The 15,567-nt window shown below is 36.5% G+C and overlaps 1 protein-coding gene across 1 annotated transcript in view; it reads left to right on the forward strand.

Moving 5' to 3' along the window:
- The first annotated feature begins 528 nt into the window (after nt 1-528).
- The window catches only part of FBH1 (F-box DNA helicase 1), an 87,995-nt gene continuing 72,956 nt past the window's right edge, over nt 529-15,567 (forward strand). The window contains exons 1-2 of the mRNA XM_044679100.1: nt 529-691; nt 13,129-13,302. Of these exons, the coding sequence (XP_044535035.1) occupies nt 529-691; nt 13,129-13,302 (337 nt within the window). The remainder of the gene's footprint in view (nt 692-13,128; nt 13,303-15,567) is intronic.

The following is a 15,567-nucleotide window of genomic DNA, read 5'->3' on the forward strand; positions in this document are numbered from 1 at the left end:
TGAAAGCCCCTTTCATCTCTGTTACGCGATTTTTTTTTTTTTTTTTTTGGGAAGACTAGATTCGGGGGAAAGAAAATGGAGCTATTTTGGAGAAAGTGAGGGGGAGGGGCGAGAAGAGGGGGTGGGGCTAGAGGAAGAAAAAGGGGAGGGGTGAAGAGAGGGAAAGGTGCTGGGGAAAGGGGAAAGAGGGAAGGATGGATGGATGGCTTGAGGTAATGGCAATCACCTCGAGCATTTATTAAGCGCTTACAGTGTTCTGGGCATTGTGCAAGGCTCTGGGAATACGTATACAACAAAAAGAAAATCCTTGCCCTCAAGAAGCTTTCGTTCTAAGGGGGAAAGAGGAGCCACCAAAAGGAGCTAAAAACGTGGGTGAGGAAGGAGCTGAAGACCCTTAAGGGGCTCGGCCTGAAGAGAAAATGAAGGTTGGCAGACGTAGGCCCCTCCCCAAAATGGAGGCACGGGAGGATGGCGGGCTGGGCGAGGGCGGGTGGGTGAGGAGGCCGCCGGGGCTGAGGGAAGCGCAGGATGAGACTAGCCGAGGCTGTGCTGCCGAAGTCGAAAAAGCAAAAGCCTGTTCTGAAGGAGCAGAACGGAAGAGAAGACAAAACCCCACCATCTGTTGGAGAGGAACGTCTAGTGTACCGAAGTAGCCATTCTGCCCGAGTCGTCTTTCTTATCGTTGTGGGGGGTGTCTCCTGCCTGTGCTTCTGCTCTCTCAGGCCAGGGGGCTTTCTCATAGCTTTCCTTTCTTTCATTTTTCTTTGGAGAGGGAGGGAGGAGGAGAGTACCTTTGAGAACAGGTTGCTAAGGTCGGGGAGGCACCCCCAAATAATTTCTCAACATTAGATAAAGGGAGTGAGGAAAATCAAGGATTAGAAAGGCCCCAGTTCAGTTTGTCAGTTGGTGCTTTTTCCTTTAATCATCTTAGTGAAAAAACTCCTCTGCCTCCTTTTTCAAAAACCTTGAGGTAATATCCCGTTGCTTACAAAAAAGAATACAAAAGCTTCAGCTTGGCATTCAAGCTGATTTGCTATCTGGCTCCAATTTATTTTTCTAGGTTTTTTTCCCTCCAAGATATTCCTTTTCCAAACACGGGACTCTTCACTGTTCTTGCCCTCTCTCACCATGCCTTAGCCTATTGTGACCCCCTACTTCCTGGAAGGGCCTTTCTTCCCATTCTGCATATTAATATCCATTCTCTCCTTGGAGCTCTAGTCCAGGTGCTGTCTCTTCTTTCACCATCTTATCTTTTTCCTTCTACTCTCCACTGCACACTTGGTAATTGTTCACCCAGTATTTATTAAGCACTTAACTGTACTAGACTGCTGAAAATACAAGAGAAAAGTAAAAGCAGTGTCTGGCCTCAAGGAGCTTATGTTCTGATTGGGAAGAAAATACACCCACACCCACACCACATCCATACCCCTGCGATTCTCTTATGCCATTTTCCCATTAGAATGTAAGCTCGTCTAGGGTAAGAGCTTTTAAAATTTCCCTTCCTTATATTTTTACTCCCAACATTTAGTATACTGCCTGGCACATAGTAAAGGTTTAATAAATGCTTGTTACTGACTGTCTAGAAGGTTCTTAGCAGCTGGAGGACCTTTCGCAGAAGGTGGCATTTGAACTGCATCTGGAATATACAGTTAAATATACATGAGTATACTAAAGTTTGAATTGAGAAAGGAGAGTGTCCTAGGCAGGGGAGGGCCAAAATACAGAGCCCAAGAGAAAGGAGGAATCATGTGTTTTTGGAATAGAAAGGTCTGTATAGCTTTAGAATGTGTGTAGGGAAGTAATATGTAAGAAAAGAAGACAGGAAAGATAGGAAAAGGCCAAATTGAGATGATATATAAATGCCCAGAGAAGGAGTTTATAATTTGATCTGGAAGGCTTATTGAGTTGAGTGGTAAGGCAATGCAGGCAGACTTGTACTTGAGGAAAAATCACTTTGGTAGTTGTGTGAAGGATGGATTAAAGTTAGGAGAGAGAATTGAGGCAGGGAGACTTATTGGTGGTTTCTGCATTAGTTGAGGAGGGTGGAGGTGGGGAGGATTTGTACTAGGGTGCTGACAATAGAAGTAGAGTTGAGGATTTATCCAGGAGGTGTTGTGGAGATAGAAGATTTGGCAACTGATTAGCTAGATGGGGTGGTGAGTGAGTGAGGGAATCTGGGTGACTGGGAGAATGATGTCGTCTTCCATAGGATAGGAAGTTTGTAAGGAGGATGGTTTGAAGGGAGGGATAAGATAATGTGTTCTTTTTTAGATGTGCTGAGTTCAACATATTTATCTAGTTCAGAATGGTAGCTGATTATGTTAGACTGGAGCTCCAGAGAAGCTGTGGCTGGATGAGTAGACCTGTGAGTCAGAGCTAGGTAGCAAAGTGGTTGTGAGATCTGGACATAGAGACTAGGAAACCTGGGTTCAAATCCCACTTCAGATAACTTTTTAGTTTTGTGAACCTTGGCCTGTCACTTCAGTTTTTCTCTGAGTCTCGGTTTCCCTTTTCTGTTAAATGGGGATAATAACAACACTTACCTTACAGGGTTGTCATGAGGACCAAATGAGATAACATGTACAAATGTTAAAGAGCTATATAAATGCTAGCTATTATCTGCATAGAGTGGATTAACTGGGAAAGAATTGGAATCAGTGCTTGAAGTGTGAGCATAAAGAATACTGAACTAGGAGTCTGGAGACATAGGTTTCACCAACAACTTAGCTGTGCAATTGTGGTAGAATCACTTCTCTGTTAAACTTACCTTTTTTAGGGGGATAATTATAGCCTGCCCTGTCCACCTCACAGATTTATGAGGCACAAACAAGATAATACATAAGGAAGTAAAATTCTGTATAAAGAGCTTATTACTATTTGCTGTCATTTTAAAGAGCCAGTATAAAGTAAGTAATCACAGGGGCTTTTTGGATGGGGTTTTTTAGAAAATCTAATTGGAATTTGGGCAGCAAAGTGACACACAGTACAAAGTACCAGGCCCAAAGTCAGGAAGTTGAATCTTCCTGAGTTCAAATCTGTCCTCAGACACTTAGTAACTGTGTGACCCTGGCCAAGTCACTTAGCTCTGTTTGCCTCAGCACTTTATCTATAAAGTAAGGTGGAGAAGGAAATGGCAGGCCACTCTAGTATCTTTGTCAAAAAAACTCCAAATGGTGATCATGAAAGTATTGGACAAGACTGAAAAACAACAATCGGATCTTCTCATTTTGTAGATAAACTCAGAGGGGAAGTGACTTGGCTGAGATTGTAGTAAGTGGCAGAGCTGGTACTCCATATTCCCAGTCCAGTTCTTCCAGTTTTGCCACAGAAGTTTTTTGAGGATAGGTTTTTTTTCCTGTAAACAGTCTCTATCCCCAGATGTCTTGTGTTGTTTCCTTATAGTACTTAAAAACTCCACCTTTTGACATTATTTGGCCTTGGGCCTCCTTGAGCATATTTGACCTGTACTCCAGATTCAAGCTTCCTTAGTACCACATCAAAACTTTGTTCATTTGTATGTAGACATTTCTCTCAATGAACTGTTTTCTGCTTTCTGGGGTAATTAACTAATCTGTTGAACAAATTTATGCAAATGTGTTAATTCATGCAATTTAATAAATATTTATTGGGCATCAAGGTTAAGTAAGTCACTTCTTGCCATTAGGAGACATGCAAAGATGAATAAAACTTTAAAAAAGTTTTTAAAAGTTCTATGTAAATATGAATTTTTATTATTGTTGGTATCAGTAACTTTGAGATAGGGACTGGACTTGTGATTTTATTGATATAAGGAATTTCCAGACATGGAAACTTCTTTTATCAGAACATTCTCTGCAACTTCAGAGTCTTGGACAGTTGCCCTGATGGGTTAAATGACTTACCTGAGGCTATGTGGTCAGTATGTATCAGAGATGGGACATGGTGTACTTCTTGGCTTTGAGTCAGGTTCACTTACTACTAATAAAACAGAACATGGTGAAACTGAATTAAGAGGCATGAAACCTGGGTTCTGGACTTGGATCTGCCACTAACTGGCTAGATGACATTGTTATATTACTATTGCTTTGGAACATATTTTCCTTATCTATAAATAAAAGAAGATTTAAAAGAGTTTAAAATTTATCTCTTAAAAGTCCTTTCCAATTTTAACATTTTGTAATTTTATTTTATATAAATTATACCTTTAAGCAGTTTATAATCTAGTAAACAAAAAGACAAGATGTATTCAAATAGCTAATGGAAGGGAGAATTTGAAAGTACAGTGAAAGGTACAGAGTACTTTGGGAATTTAGAAGAAAGAAGTTGCTTTTATTTTGTTTTTTTAATCTTTACCTTCTAGCTGTTCATTCTAAGGCAGAAGAGTGGTAAGAGCTAGGCAATAGGGGTTAAATGATTTGACCAGAGTCACAGAGCTAGGAAGTGTCCAAGGTCAGATTTGAACCCAGGATCTTCCTTTTCTAGACCTGGCTCTCAATCCATGGAGCTGTCCTCTAGAAATTGCTTTCTGCAAGGTTTCATCGTGGAAGTCAGATTGGAGTTGGGCCTTGAAGAATGGCCTACTAATTGGAAAGACAGAGTGGAGGTTTTTTTTTTTTTAGGGGGTGAGGGGAGTGAGGAAGAAGACATACCATTCAAGGGAACAGGATGATCTAAGGCAGGAGCGCATAGGGTATGGTCAGAGAGCAGTAAGCTGTACACTGGGTTTTAAATAGGGGAGTATGGGGATTAAGACCTTTTCATCAGGAATTTTGAACATTCTATTAAAGATGTATTTAAAAAATATTTTCTCAAGTTTCTCAAAAACAATTTTTAACATTTGTTTTTTTAAATTTTAAGTTCTAAATTCCCTCCTTTAGTCCCTCATATCAATTTGATATAGATTATACATGTTCAGGCATTCCAAACATACTTAAGTATTGGCTATGTTGTAAAAGAAAATACCAAAAAACTACCACAACAAGAAAAAAAAGTAAAAGAAGAATGCTTTAATTTGTATTCATATTCCATCAGTTCTTTCACTAGAGGTGGATAGCATTTTTCATCATAAATCCTTGAAATTTTCGTGGATCATTGTATTTCTGACAGTTGTTATTAACATTAGTTAAGCCATTTACAGCTGATCATTATTCAGTATTGCTATTATTGTGAACAGTGTTCTCCTGGTTTTGTTCACATTGCATCAGTTCATATAAATCTTCCCAGGTTTTCTGAAAGCATTTTGGCTCTTCATTTCTTATAGCATAATAGTATTCCCATTACAATCATAAACCACAACTTGTTCAGGCTTTCCTCAACTGATGAGCCTGCCCTCAATTTCTGCTTCTTTGCCAACACAAAAAGAGCTGCTGTAAATATTTTTTGTACATTTAGTTCCATTTCAATTACTTTGATCTCTGGGATATAGTCCTGGTAGTGGTATTGCTAGGTCAAAGGATATACATGGTTTTATAGTACTTTTGGCATAGTTCCAAATTGCTCTCAGAAATGATTGGATTAGTTACACTACCACCAACAGTGCATTACTGTCCCAATTTTCCCATATCGGTCTTCCAGTGTCTCATTTTCCTTTTGTCATATTAGCCAGTCTGATAGGTGTGAAGTGGTCCTCAGAGTTATTGTAATTTATACTTGAGCATTTTTTCATATGACTATAGTTAGCTTTGATTTCTTCATCTGAAAACTGACTGCCTGTTCATGTCCTTTGACCATTGGGGAATGGCTTAAAGTTTGACTCTGTTCTTTATTTGAAATATGAGGTCTTTATCAGATACGTGCTGTAAATTCCCCCCTACCTACCCCGTGTCCTGCTTTTTTTTAACTGCATTTGTTTTGTTTGTGCAACCCCTTTTTAATTTCACGTGATCAGAATTATTCATTTTGCATCCATATCCTTTTAATTAATCTCTTATTTAGTCAGAAATTCTTCCTTATGCTGTGGATATGCAAACTATTCTGTGTTATCCTAATTTGTTTGTGGTAGCACCCTTTATGTCTAAATCAGATACCCATTTAGACCTTATTTTAGTATATGGTGTGATATATTTCTTTTTATCTAATTTCTGCCAAACTGCTTTCCAGTTTTCCCAGTTATTTTTGTAAAATAGTGAGTTCTTGTCCCAGAAGTTTAGATCTTTGTGTTTATCAAAAACTAGATTACTATAGTCATTTACTACTGTGTATAGTGTATCAAATGTATTCCACTGATTTACCACTTTATTTTTTAGCTAGAACCAGATTGTTTTGATGATTACCACATTGTTATACAGTTTGAGATGTAGTATGCCTAAGGCCACCTTCTGTTCACATTATTTTTTCCATTGATTCCCTTGACATTCTTGACATTTTGCTCTTCCAGATGAATTGTTATTCTTTTCTAGCTCTATAAAAGAATTTTGGTAGTTTGGTATAACATTGCACAAATTAATTTGGGTAGAATTGTCATTTTTTGTTATCTGACTTTGTGTGAAAAAATGTTTTGTAATTGCGTTCATATAGTTCCTGAGTTTCTTTTGACAGGTAGACTCCTAAGCATTTTATATCAGTCTACAGTTATTTTTTTTTTGAAATTATTTTTTTTATTTTGAATATTTTCTCCTAGTTACATATTTCATGTTCTTTCCCTCTCCCCCAGTACCCCCTAAGCCCCCCCCCCCTTAGCTGATGCACAGTTCCACTGGGTTTTACACGTATCATTGATCAAGACCTACAGTTATTTTAAATGGAATTTCTCTTTCTGTCTTTTGTTGCTGGACTTTGTTGGTAATACATAGAAATTCTGATGCTTTATTTATGTAGATTTATTTTATATCCAGCAACTTTGCTGAAATTGTTAATTATTTCAACTAGTTTTTTAAAAATATGGTTCTTTAGGATTTTCCAAGTATACTGTCATATCATCTGCAAAGAGTTTTAATTTTGTTTCCTTATTGTCTATTTTAATTCCTTCCACTTCCTTTTCTTCTCTTACTGCAATAGCTATAATTTCTAATACAATATTGAATAATAGTGGTAACAATAGGCATTCTTGCTTCAACCCTGGTCTATTGGGAAGATTTCTAGTTTATCTTTGTTACAAGTAATGGTTGCTGATGGTTTTAAAAAGATACTACTTGTCATTTTAAGGAAAGCTCCATTGATTCTTATTCTTTTTAGTGTTTTTAATACTGTTTTTGTCAAAAAGCTTTTTCTGCATCTACTGAGATAATTCTATGATTTCTTTTGGTTTTGTTATTCATATAGTCAGTTATGCTAATGGTCTGACTAATATTGAACTAGCCCTTCATTCCTGGTATAAACCCTACTTGGTCATAATGTATGATCTTTGTCATAAATTGCTGTAATCTCTTACCTAGTTTTTATTTAGGACTTTTGCATCAATATTCATTAGTTAAATCATGTTAGTTATAGTTTTCTTTCTCCATTTTTGCTCTTCCTGGTTTAGGTTTCAGCACCATGTTTGTGTCTTAAAAAGAATTTAATAGAATACCTTCTTTGCTTATTTTTCCAAATAGTTTATATAGGATTAGAATTAGTTGATCTTTAAATGTTTAGTGGAATTCACTTGTGATCCATTTGGTCCTGGTGATTTTTTCCTTAGGGAACTCACTGAAGGTTTGTCCGATTTATTTTTCTAAGATTCGATTATGTAAGTATTCTATTTCTTATTCTATCAGTATGGGCAATTTATATTTTCACAAATATTCATCCATTTCACTTAGATTGTTAAATTTATTGGCATATAATTGGGTAAAATAATACCTAATGATTACTTTAGTTTCTTTTTCTTTGGTTGTAAATTCATTCTTCATTTTTGGTACTGGTAATTTGTTTTTTTCCCTTTTTTAAAAAATCAAATGAACTGATGCTTTATCTATTTTACTCCCCCCGCCCCAATAAAACTTGCTTCTTGTCTTATTTACTAGTTTAGTGGTTTTCTTACTTTTACTTTTATTAATCTTTTATTTTTTTTTTTTTTAGGATCCAATTTGGTGCTTATTTGAGAAGCTTTTCATTTGTTCTTTTTCTAGTTTTTTAGTTTTATGCCCCATTAATTGATCTATTCTTTCTCTATTTTTTTGATATATGCAATTAGAGATATAAATCTTCCCCTACACATTGCGTTGGTTGCATCCCATAAATTTTGGTATATCGTCTTCTCATTGTCATTCTCTTTAATGAAATTATTGATTCTATAATTTGTTCTTGGAACCATTATTTTTTAGAATAGTTTCCTAATTTTGAATTCCATGCTAAAAAATTTTTGTTGCATTTTCATCCTTCAGAATTGTCCCAAATCATTGTATTGTTGAGAGTAGCTAAGACTTTCACAGTTGATCATTACACAGTATTTTCCTAGTTCTGCTCATTTCATTCTGCAGCAATTCATGTCTTTCCAGTTATTTATGAAATCACCTTCTCATCATTCCTTATAGCACAGTATCACCATCATATACCACAATTTGCTAAGCCATTCCATAATTGATGGATATCCTCTCAATTTCCAATTCTTTGTCACCAGAAAAAGGACTGCTATAAATATTTTTGTACAAGTAGATCTTTTCCCCACACCCCCACTTTAAAAAAAATTTTTTTTTTTTTGTAATATAAACCTAGTAATGGTATTACTGGATCAAAGAGTATGCACAGTTTTATAGCATTTTGAGCATAGTTCCAAACTGCCCTCCATATTGGTTGAATCAGTTTACAACTCCACCAACAATGCATAATTGCTAAATTTCCAGATTTTTCTGAACTCATCATTTTATGGCACAATAGTATTCCATTACTGTTGAGGCCAGCTCTACAAACAGCCCGTGGGTCCTCAAACTGGGGTGAGAGAAATGATTTTTTGGATTACAGGAGGATCAACAACCCCAACCCCCACTCCAACCCTCCCCCCCCCACTTACAGATCAGACTTGCAGACATCCTCTTGCTGGACAATGACAAAGTTTATTGATTTGGAGTGCATAATTTATAGGGAAAATGACATAGGCTAAAGAATTGGGTAAGCCTTTTGCAGGAACAATGATTGGCAATCATTTACAAGATGGAAACAATGTATGTAGATTGCCTTAGTGGCTCTAAGCAATGTTTTCTGTAGGCTAATAAATCACATGTCAGCATATCAATGTATGGCCCAATACTGCATGTTTTTCTTACAGAACTCTTGTATTATTATTTTCTTGCCTGGACATCTAATATTTGGGGAGAGGGAAAGTTTGCTTTCCTCATGCTGGGGAGCAGAATACATGCTTTGTGATTTCTAGCTGATGGCTCTGATTTTTTTGGAGGCCTGCTCTCACTACTCGGGGCTACACATTACAATCATATATCACTACTTGTTCAGCCATTCTCCAGTTGATGCGCATTTTTTCAGTTTCCAGTTTTTTGCCACCACAAAAATAGCTGCTATAAATATTTTTGTATAAGTTAAGTTCTTTTCTCTATCTTGGATCTCTTTGGGATACAGCCTTAGTAGTGGTATTGCTGGGTCAAAGGATAATAGTTTTTTGGTCATGGTTCCAAATTACTCTCCAGAATAGTTGGATTAGTTTATAGCTCCACCAGTAGTGTATTAGTGTCCCAATTTTCCCATATCCTCTTTAATATTTATCATTTTCTTTTTTTTGTCATATTAGTCAGTTTGATAGGTGTGAAGTGGTACCTGAGATTGGTTTTAATTTGCATTTATTTAATTAATAGTGATTTGTAGCAATTTTTCATATGACTAAAGATAGTTTTAATATCTTCTCTGAGAATTGCCTGTTAATATTCTTTGATCATTTGGCAGTTGGGGAATGCTTTATATTCCTATAACTTTGACTCTGTTGTCTAAATTTATATTTGAGAATGAGGCTTTTTTTCAGAGAAAATTAGTATAAAAATTTCAGACTATTCCATGCTTTCTTAATTTGTTTATGGTATTACCCTTTATTTCTAAATCATGTATCCATTTGACTTTGTGTTAGTATATGATATGAAATATTGGTATATGGGGGGCAGCTGGGTAGCTCAGTGCATTGAGAGCCAGGCCTAGAGATGGGAGGTCCTGGGTTCAAAAGTGGCCTCAGACATTTCCCAGCTATGTGACCCTGGGCAAGCCACTTGACCCCCATTTCCTAGCCCTTACCACTATTTCTGACTTGGAACTAATACATAATATTGACTCTGAGGTAGAAGGTAAGGGTTAAAAAAACAAAAAAGAAATATTGGTATATGCCTAGTTGATTCACTTATTTGAATTTCTATCCTCACCTACTAGCACAACTCCTGACATAGCCAAGTTTTGAACTTTTTTTTGAGATCATGATATTTCATAATTTCCAGCTTTTTTATTGTCAAAAAGATTTTTTCTTATGTGTTACAGAGGACCTTGAAGAAAGTCTTGCATTGTTTCCCTATTACATTCTAGGCTACTTTTCTCCCCTTTAGTTCTGCATGTAGCTTATTATTTGCATGCCTATAATGAGATATGTATATTTCTTAATCTGAATGAATCAGTATTGCAAAGTATTTATTATTTTTGGCAACTGTAGTTATCTCATCTGTTAGAAGTTGTGTTCCTTTTTTCTTTGGATTCTTAGAAGTAGAGAATTAAAATTTTAGAGCTAAGAGGAATCTTGGACATTATCTGGTTATTCATTTGATAAATATTATAATATTTCTGCTTTAATAAATTTACATTTGTTTTAACCAGATTTGTAGATAACAAAGAGTGTGATACAGTAGAAAGAACACTGAATTTGGAGTTAGAGAACCTAGGTTTAACCAAATCAGTACCTGTGTGACCTTGAACAAGTCACTTAATCTCTTTGGGCCTCAGTTTCCTTATGTCTAAAACAAACTTGGACTAGATGATCTTTAAGACTAAGTCTTAAGACCCAGCTCTAAATCTACGAATAACTTTATAGGTAATTTGTCTGTATCACACTTCAGTTAGTTGTGGTTTACAGTCATTTATATCATATTGGGAAAATTAATTCATTGCTATATATTTTAAATCCACAAACTTAAAAAACCCCCAAATTTTCTACTTCTGTAAGATATTTAAAGGGTTTTGTTTGATTTTATAACTTTATTTCAGAGAGGGCTGAAACCAGATGGCTGTTGAAATTGTGCTGGCTATAGAGAACATCACTTCATAATTTACCTTGCCAGTAACCAGTCATAAATTTTTGTTTGTTTAGAGAATATGTTGAATGATTTTTCTAGTATTTGCTATATTGATGATTGTTCAGAATCTTCATGAAAACAAATTCTAGGAACACGAGTATATAGTGTAACTCTTTTTTTTTTTCATAGCCTTATACTCTCCTAGCCAGTCCTGTAGGAAAAGAGCAGAATATCATAGTATATACACTCCCAAAGCTTACCAGTCATTAAACAAGTTATCTATTGAGTACCATGTGCAAGGTGTACTGCGCTAGTCTCTGTGGACATACAAAGAAACACAAAATAAAGCTCTACCTTTAATTTGATCAAGAGTCTGTAATAATCTTGTTTATTATGCCTGCTTTTGATAATATAGCAAGTCTGTATAAAAAAATGATTGTGAGTTGGTTCATTTTTTTTAACCCTTAATTTCCATGATAGAATCAATATTTTTAGTATTGGTTCCAAGGTAGAAGAGCAGAAAGGGCTAGGTAATTGGGGTTAGGTGGCTTGCCCTTGGTCATCCAGCTAGGAAGTGCCTGAGGCCACATTTGAACCCAGGACCACTCATCTCTAGGCCTGGCTCTGACTCTACTGAACCACCTAGCTACTCCTAGTTGCTTCATTTTTAATAATTACCAACTCTTGATGTTTTTATGGTAATGAAAACAAAGTAGATCATTAAAATCCCTGGACAATTAAAAAATTATTTTAACTAATAGCTAACCCCAGTTTGATTCAATTCAACAAACATTTAATGATTATTTGTATATATTAAATGTTGGGGGAGATGCAAAGTTTCTATAAAGATAGTTTCGGCTTTTATGTATAGTATGGCACATACACAAAACAACTACAAAATAAGACATGATAAATACATTAGTGAGTTGTAAAGCAAAACATTTTGTGAAGTCTTATGAGAAAATGTTATTGACTGGGACAGTTGGGAAAGGTTTAGATGCTTAGGAAACCATAAAATTAGGAATTCTTAGCTTTTTATGTGTCATGAGCCTAATTGGGTAGTCTAGTAAAAGCTATGAATCCCTTCTGAGAATGTTTTCTAAATGTATAAAATAAAATACAGAGGATTGCAAAGGAAATCAATTATTGAAAAGCAGTTATCAAAATAAAATAAAGAACCTTCATAATTTCTGATTAAGAACCACTGGCATAAATAGAAAGGAAAAAAAAAGGAAAATGAACATGTGTGATTATAATGAGCAAGTTTGACTAGAAAGAAATGAGGAATGCATTTGCCTGAGAGAGAGAGAGAGAGAGAGAGAGAGAGAGAGAGAGAGAGAGAGAGAGAGAGAGAGAGAGAGAGAGAACAATGGGCTTTATGAAACATTGCATGTCCCAACAGTCAGGATTGGTGTTTATAGAATCATTTGATCAGAGATCTAGAGCTGTAAGAGATCTCAAAGGTTATCTAGTTTATAACTCCCTTGTTTTTTTTAAGAAAACAGGGCTTTAACCAGGGAAAAATAGAAGACATTTTAGGTATAGGAACAAGACATTATTTGCCAGATAACATTGTGAGAAAGTCAACTGTCATCATTTTGCCATCTCTGAGCTCTCTCTTTTTTCTTAACCCTTTTCTTCTGTCTTAGAATAAATACCAAGTATTGGTTCCAAGGCAGAAGAGTGGTAAGGGCTAGGTATTAGGGTTAAGTGACTTGCCCAGGGTCACATAGGTAGGAAGTGTCTGAGGCCTGATTTGAACCCAGGACCTCCCATCTCTAGGCCTGGCTCTCAATCCACTGAGCCACCCAGCTTCCCTCTGAGCTCTTTTTTGAAGTGCTAAGGAAGTGATGCTTAGGAGCTAACTGGTCAAAAGATGGGTACCTGGGAAAGAAAAGGAAAAGGGCTAGGACAAACCACAAACCAAATAGCTACTGGATAACTGAGATTTGATTGCATTTCCTGGCTATTTTGGTAAGTTAGTGATAACTAATACATTTACCAATTCTTTTTTTATCATTGCTCTCAGTGAGACCATTTAAACGGATACAACTCACAGCCATTGACTGCCAGTACTTAGCCCAAAGCAGGGAGGGCTCATTTTCTCTGACCCAGCCCTTAAGCCGAAGGTGGACAAATAGAGATCTGAACTGGAGACTCTCTCCTAAACTAAAGAGAGGAAACAGAGGTATGTTTGTATTTTTAAAAACTAAGAGGTTGTAAGAGAAATCTCATTTAATTTTAATGCCATAGGAGAGCACACACAATTCAGTTTCATTATTCTTTCAGGATGAAACCCTAGAATACTCTGTTATATTTGGCCTCACTGCTTGGGTTATAGCAAAGACTTAGGTTTAGGAATTTACATGAAGTAGATACTTGGGAAGCTGATGTAAACAAGGACTTTGGGGTTCTTCAGTGTAGTAAGCAGGCAAAACAAAGGATATGAACATCCTTTATGGCAATATCAATGGACAGAGGTTTGTCAGCATGAGGAGGGAGAGCGATACATGTCAGGGAGGAAACGTTCAAAGTTGGGGTTCAGGTGGCCAAAAAATGGGCTTGATTGGAAACAAGTAATTGGTGTTATAGTGACATTTCTAATCAGACCCAGATGTGCTTGAGAAGTTCTCGAGGTTATTTGCTTTATTGGCATCAGGACCAGTTAGCCTAAGTGACTCCATATTGGAATCCTATCATTATAACAGCAACTAATAACAAGTTTACAATAACCACACTCTTTCCTCTTTGTCTGCTGGGTCATTAAGTATGATCCATTCATTTTTCTTCATTCACACAGCAACTAATTTAATTTAATTCAGGTCATAATATCACCTCACAGTTAGCTTATGTTCTCTGCAACCTTTTTTTATCTCATCCTTTCAGTCTTTTCTGTACATTAAAGCCAGATTAATCTTAAAATAATAATTTCATCATATTACTTCAAGAGTCATTCCTTATCCTGGCAATAATAACCTCTCCATATTCAACTATCCAGCTTTAATTTTTTGCTAGTCTTGAATAAGTGGCATAAGAGACAACTGGGTTTGAATTTTGCCTCTTCTATAACTTTGTGACCTTGGGCAAATCCTTATTTGATTCTAAATTTCATCATCTATAATAGCAAGTATAACATATAATGTTGAGACAGGTAAGTGGGACAGTAGAGAGAGCACTGAATTTGGAGTCAGGAAAACCCTGAGTTCAAATCTTGCCTTAGAAACTTACTAGCTGTTTGACACTGGGCAAGTAAGTCACTTAACTTCTGCCTCAGTTTCCTTAAAAGCACCTCTCATAGGATTGTGAGAATCGAATAAGGCAGTATAAGCTTTGTAAACTTTTGAAATACTTTATAAATGCTAGCTATTGTAATGAGTCAGTAAGCATTTACTAAGTGCACAGGCACTGTGCTAAGTAAGCTTCAGGAGTCCAAAGAAAGGCAGAAGACAACTCCTGCCTCTGAAAAGCTTCCAGGATAATGGGAGAAGCAGCATGAAACTGCTGTGTACAAATGAGATTGAGGAGTCTCAGAGAGAGAAGAGGGCTCCCTGTTGACCTTGCTTTCTACAGTTGGGCTCACAGTGTCATCCTTGTCCATTCTGTTTGTGACTGTCAGTAGGTTAATGTCTGTGAGAGGCCTACGGGCCCAAAATGTTAAGGAAAGCACCCCTTTAATGAGCTGCAGTGTTGAGAATAACACATAAAACAGTGGAGGTCAATCAGTGCAAGGCTTTATTGCAAACAGTGGGGAGGATGGAGAAGGAGAGACAGAAAAGGGGACCTGACATGCAATTTAGGCATACAATAAAATTCATGGAAAGGCAGCGCTGCATTGAGGAGGCTAGTCACCTGAAACCATTCATCAGAAAGGGGATTGTGCTCCAAAGTGCCCTTCTGAGAGTGGAGTTCTTATACTAGGATTTTATTTTATTTATTTTCTTAAATTTTTATTGTAATGCAAAACACACTTCCATATTGGTCATTGTAAGAACAAACCCATACATAAACAAAACCCCAATATAAGACCAAAGATATTGATGTGAAAGACAACTCCAACAGTTCTTTCTCTGGATGTGGATAGCATTCTCAGTCATAAGTCTTTCAGGATTGTCCCAGATCATTGCATTGCTGAGAGTAGCTAAGTTTTCACAGATTATTGTCCAGTATTGTTATTGTGTACAATGTTCTTCCAGTTCTTCTTGTTTTGATCTGTTAGTTCCCACAGATCTTTACAGCTTTTTTGAAATCATCTTGCTTACCATTTCTTATAGCACTATAATATTCCATTACCAACATGTACCACAATTTGTTCAGCCATTCCCTAAATGATGGACATCCCCTCAATTTCCAATTCTTTGCCACCACAAAAAGAGCAGCTATAAATATTTTTGTACAAGTTGGTTTTTCCCCCCTCTTTTTTTTATCTCTTTGGGATACAGACCCAGTAGTGGTT

This window comes from Gracilinanus agilis, chromosome 5 (assembly GCF_016433145.1).
Source record: "Gracilinanus agilis isolate LMUSP501 chromosome 5, AgileGrace, whole genome shotgun sequence".
In the NCBI taxonomy this organism is placed as follows: Eukaryota; Metazoa; Chordata; class Mammalia; order Didelphimorphia; family Didelphidae; genus Gracilinanus; species Gracilinanus agilis.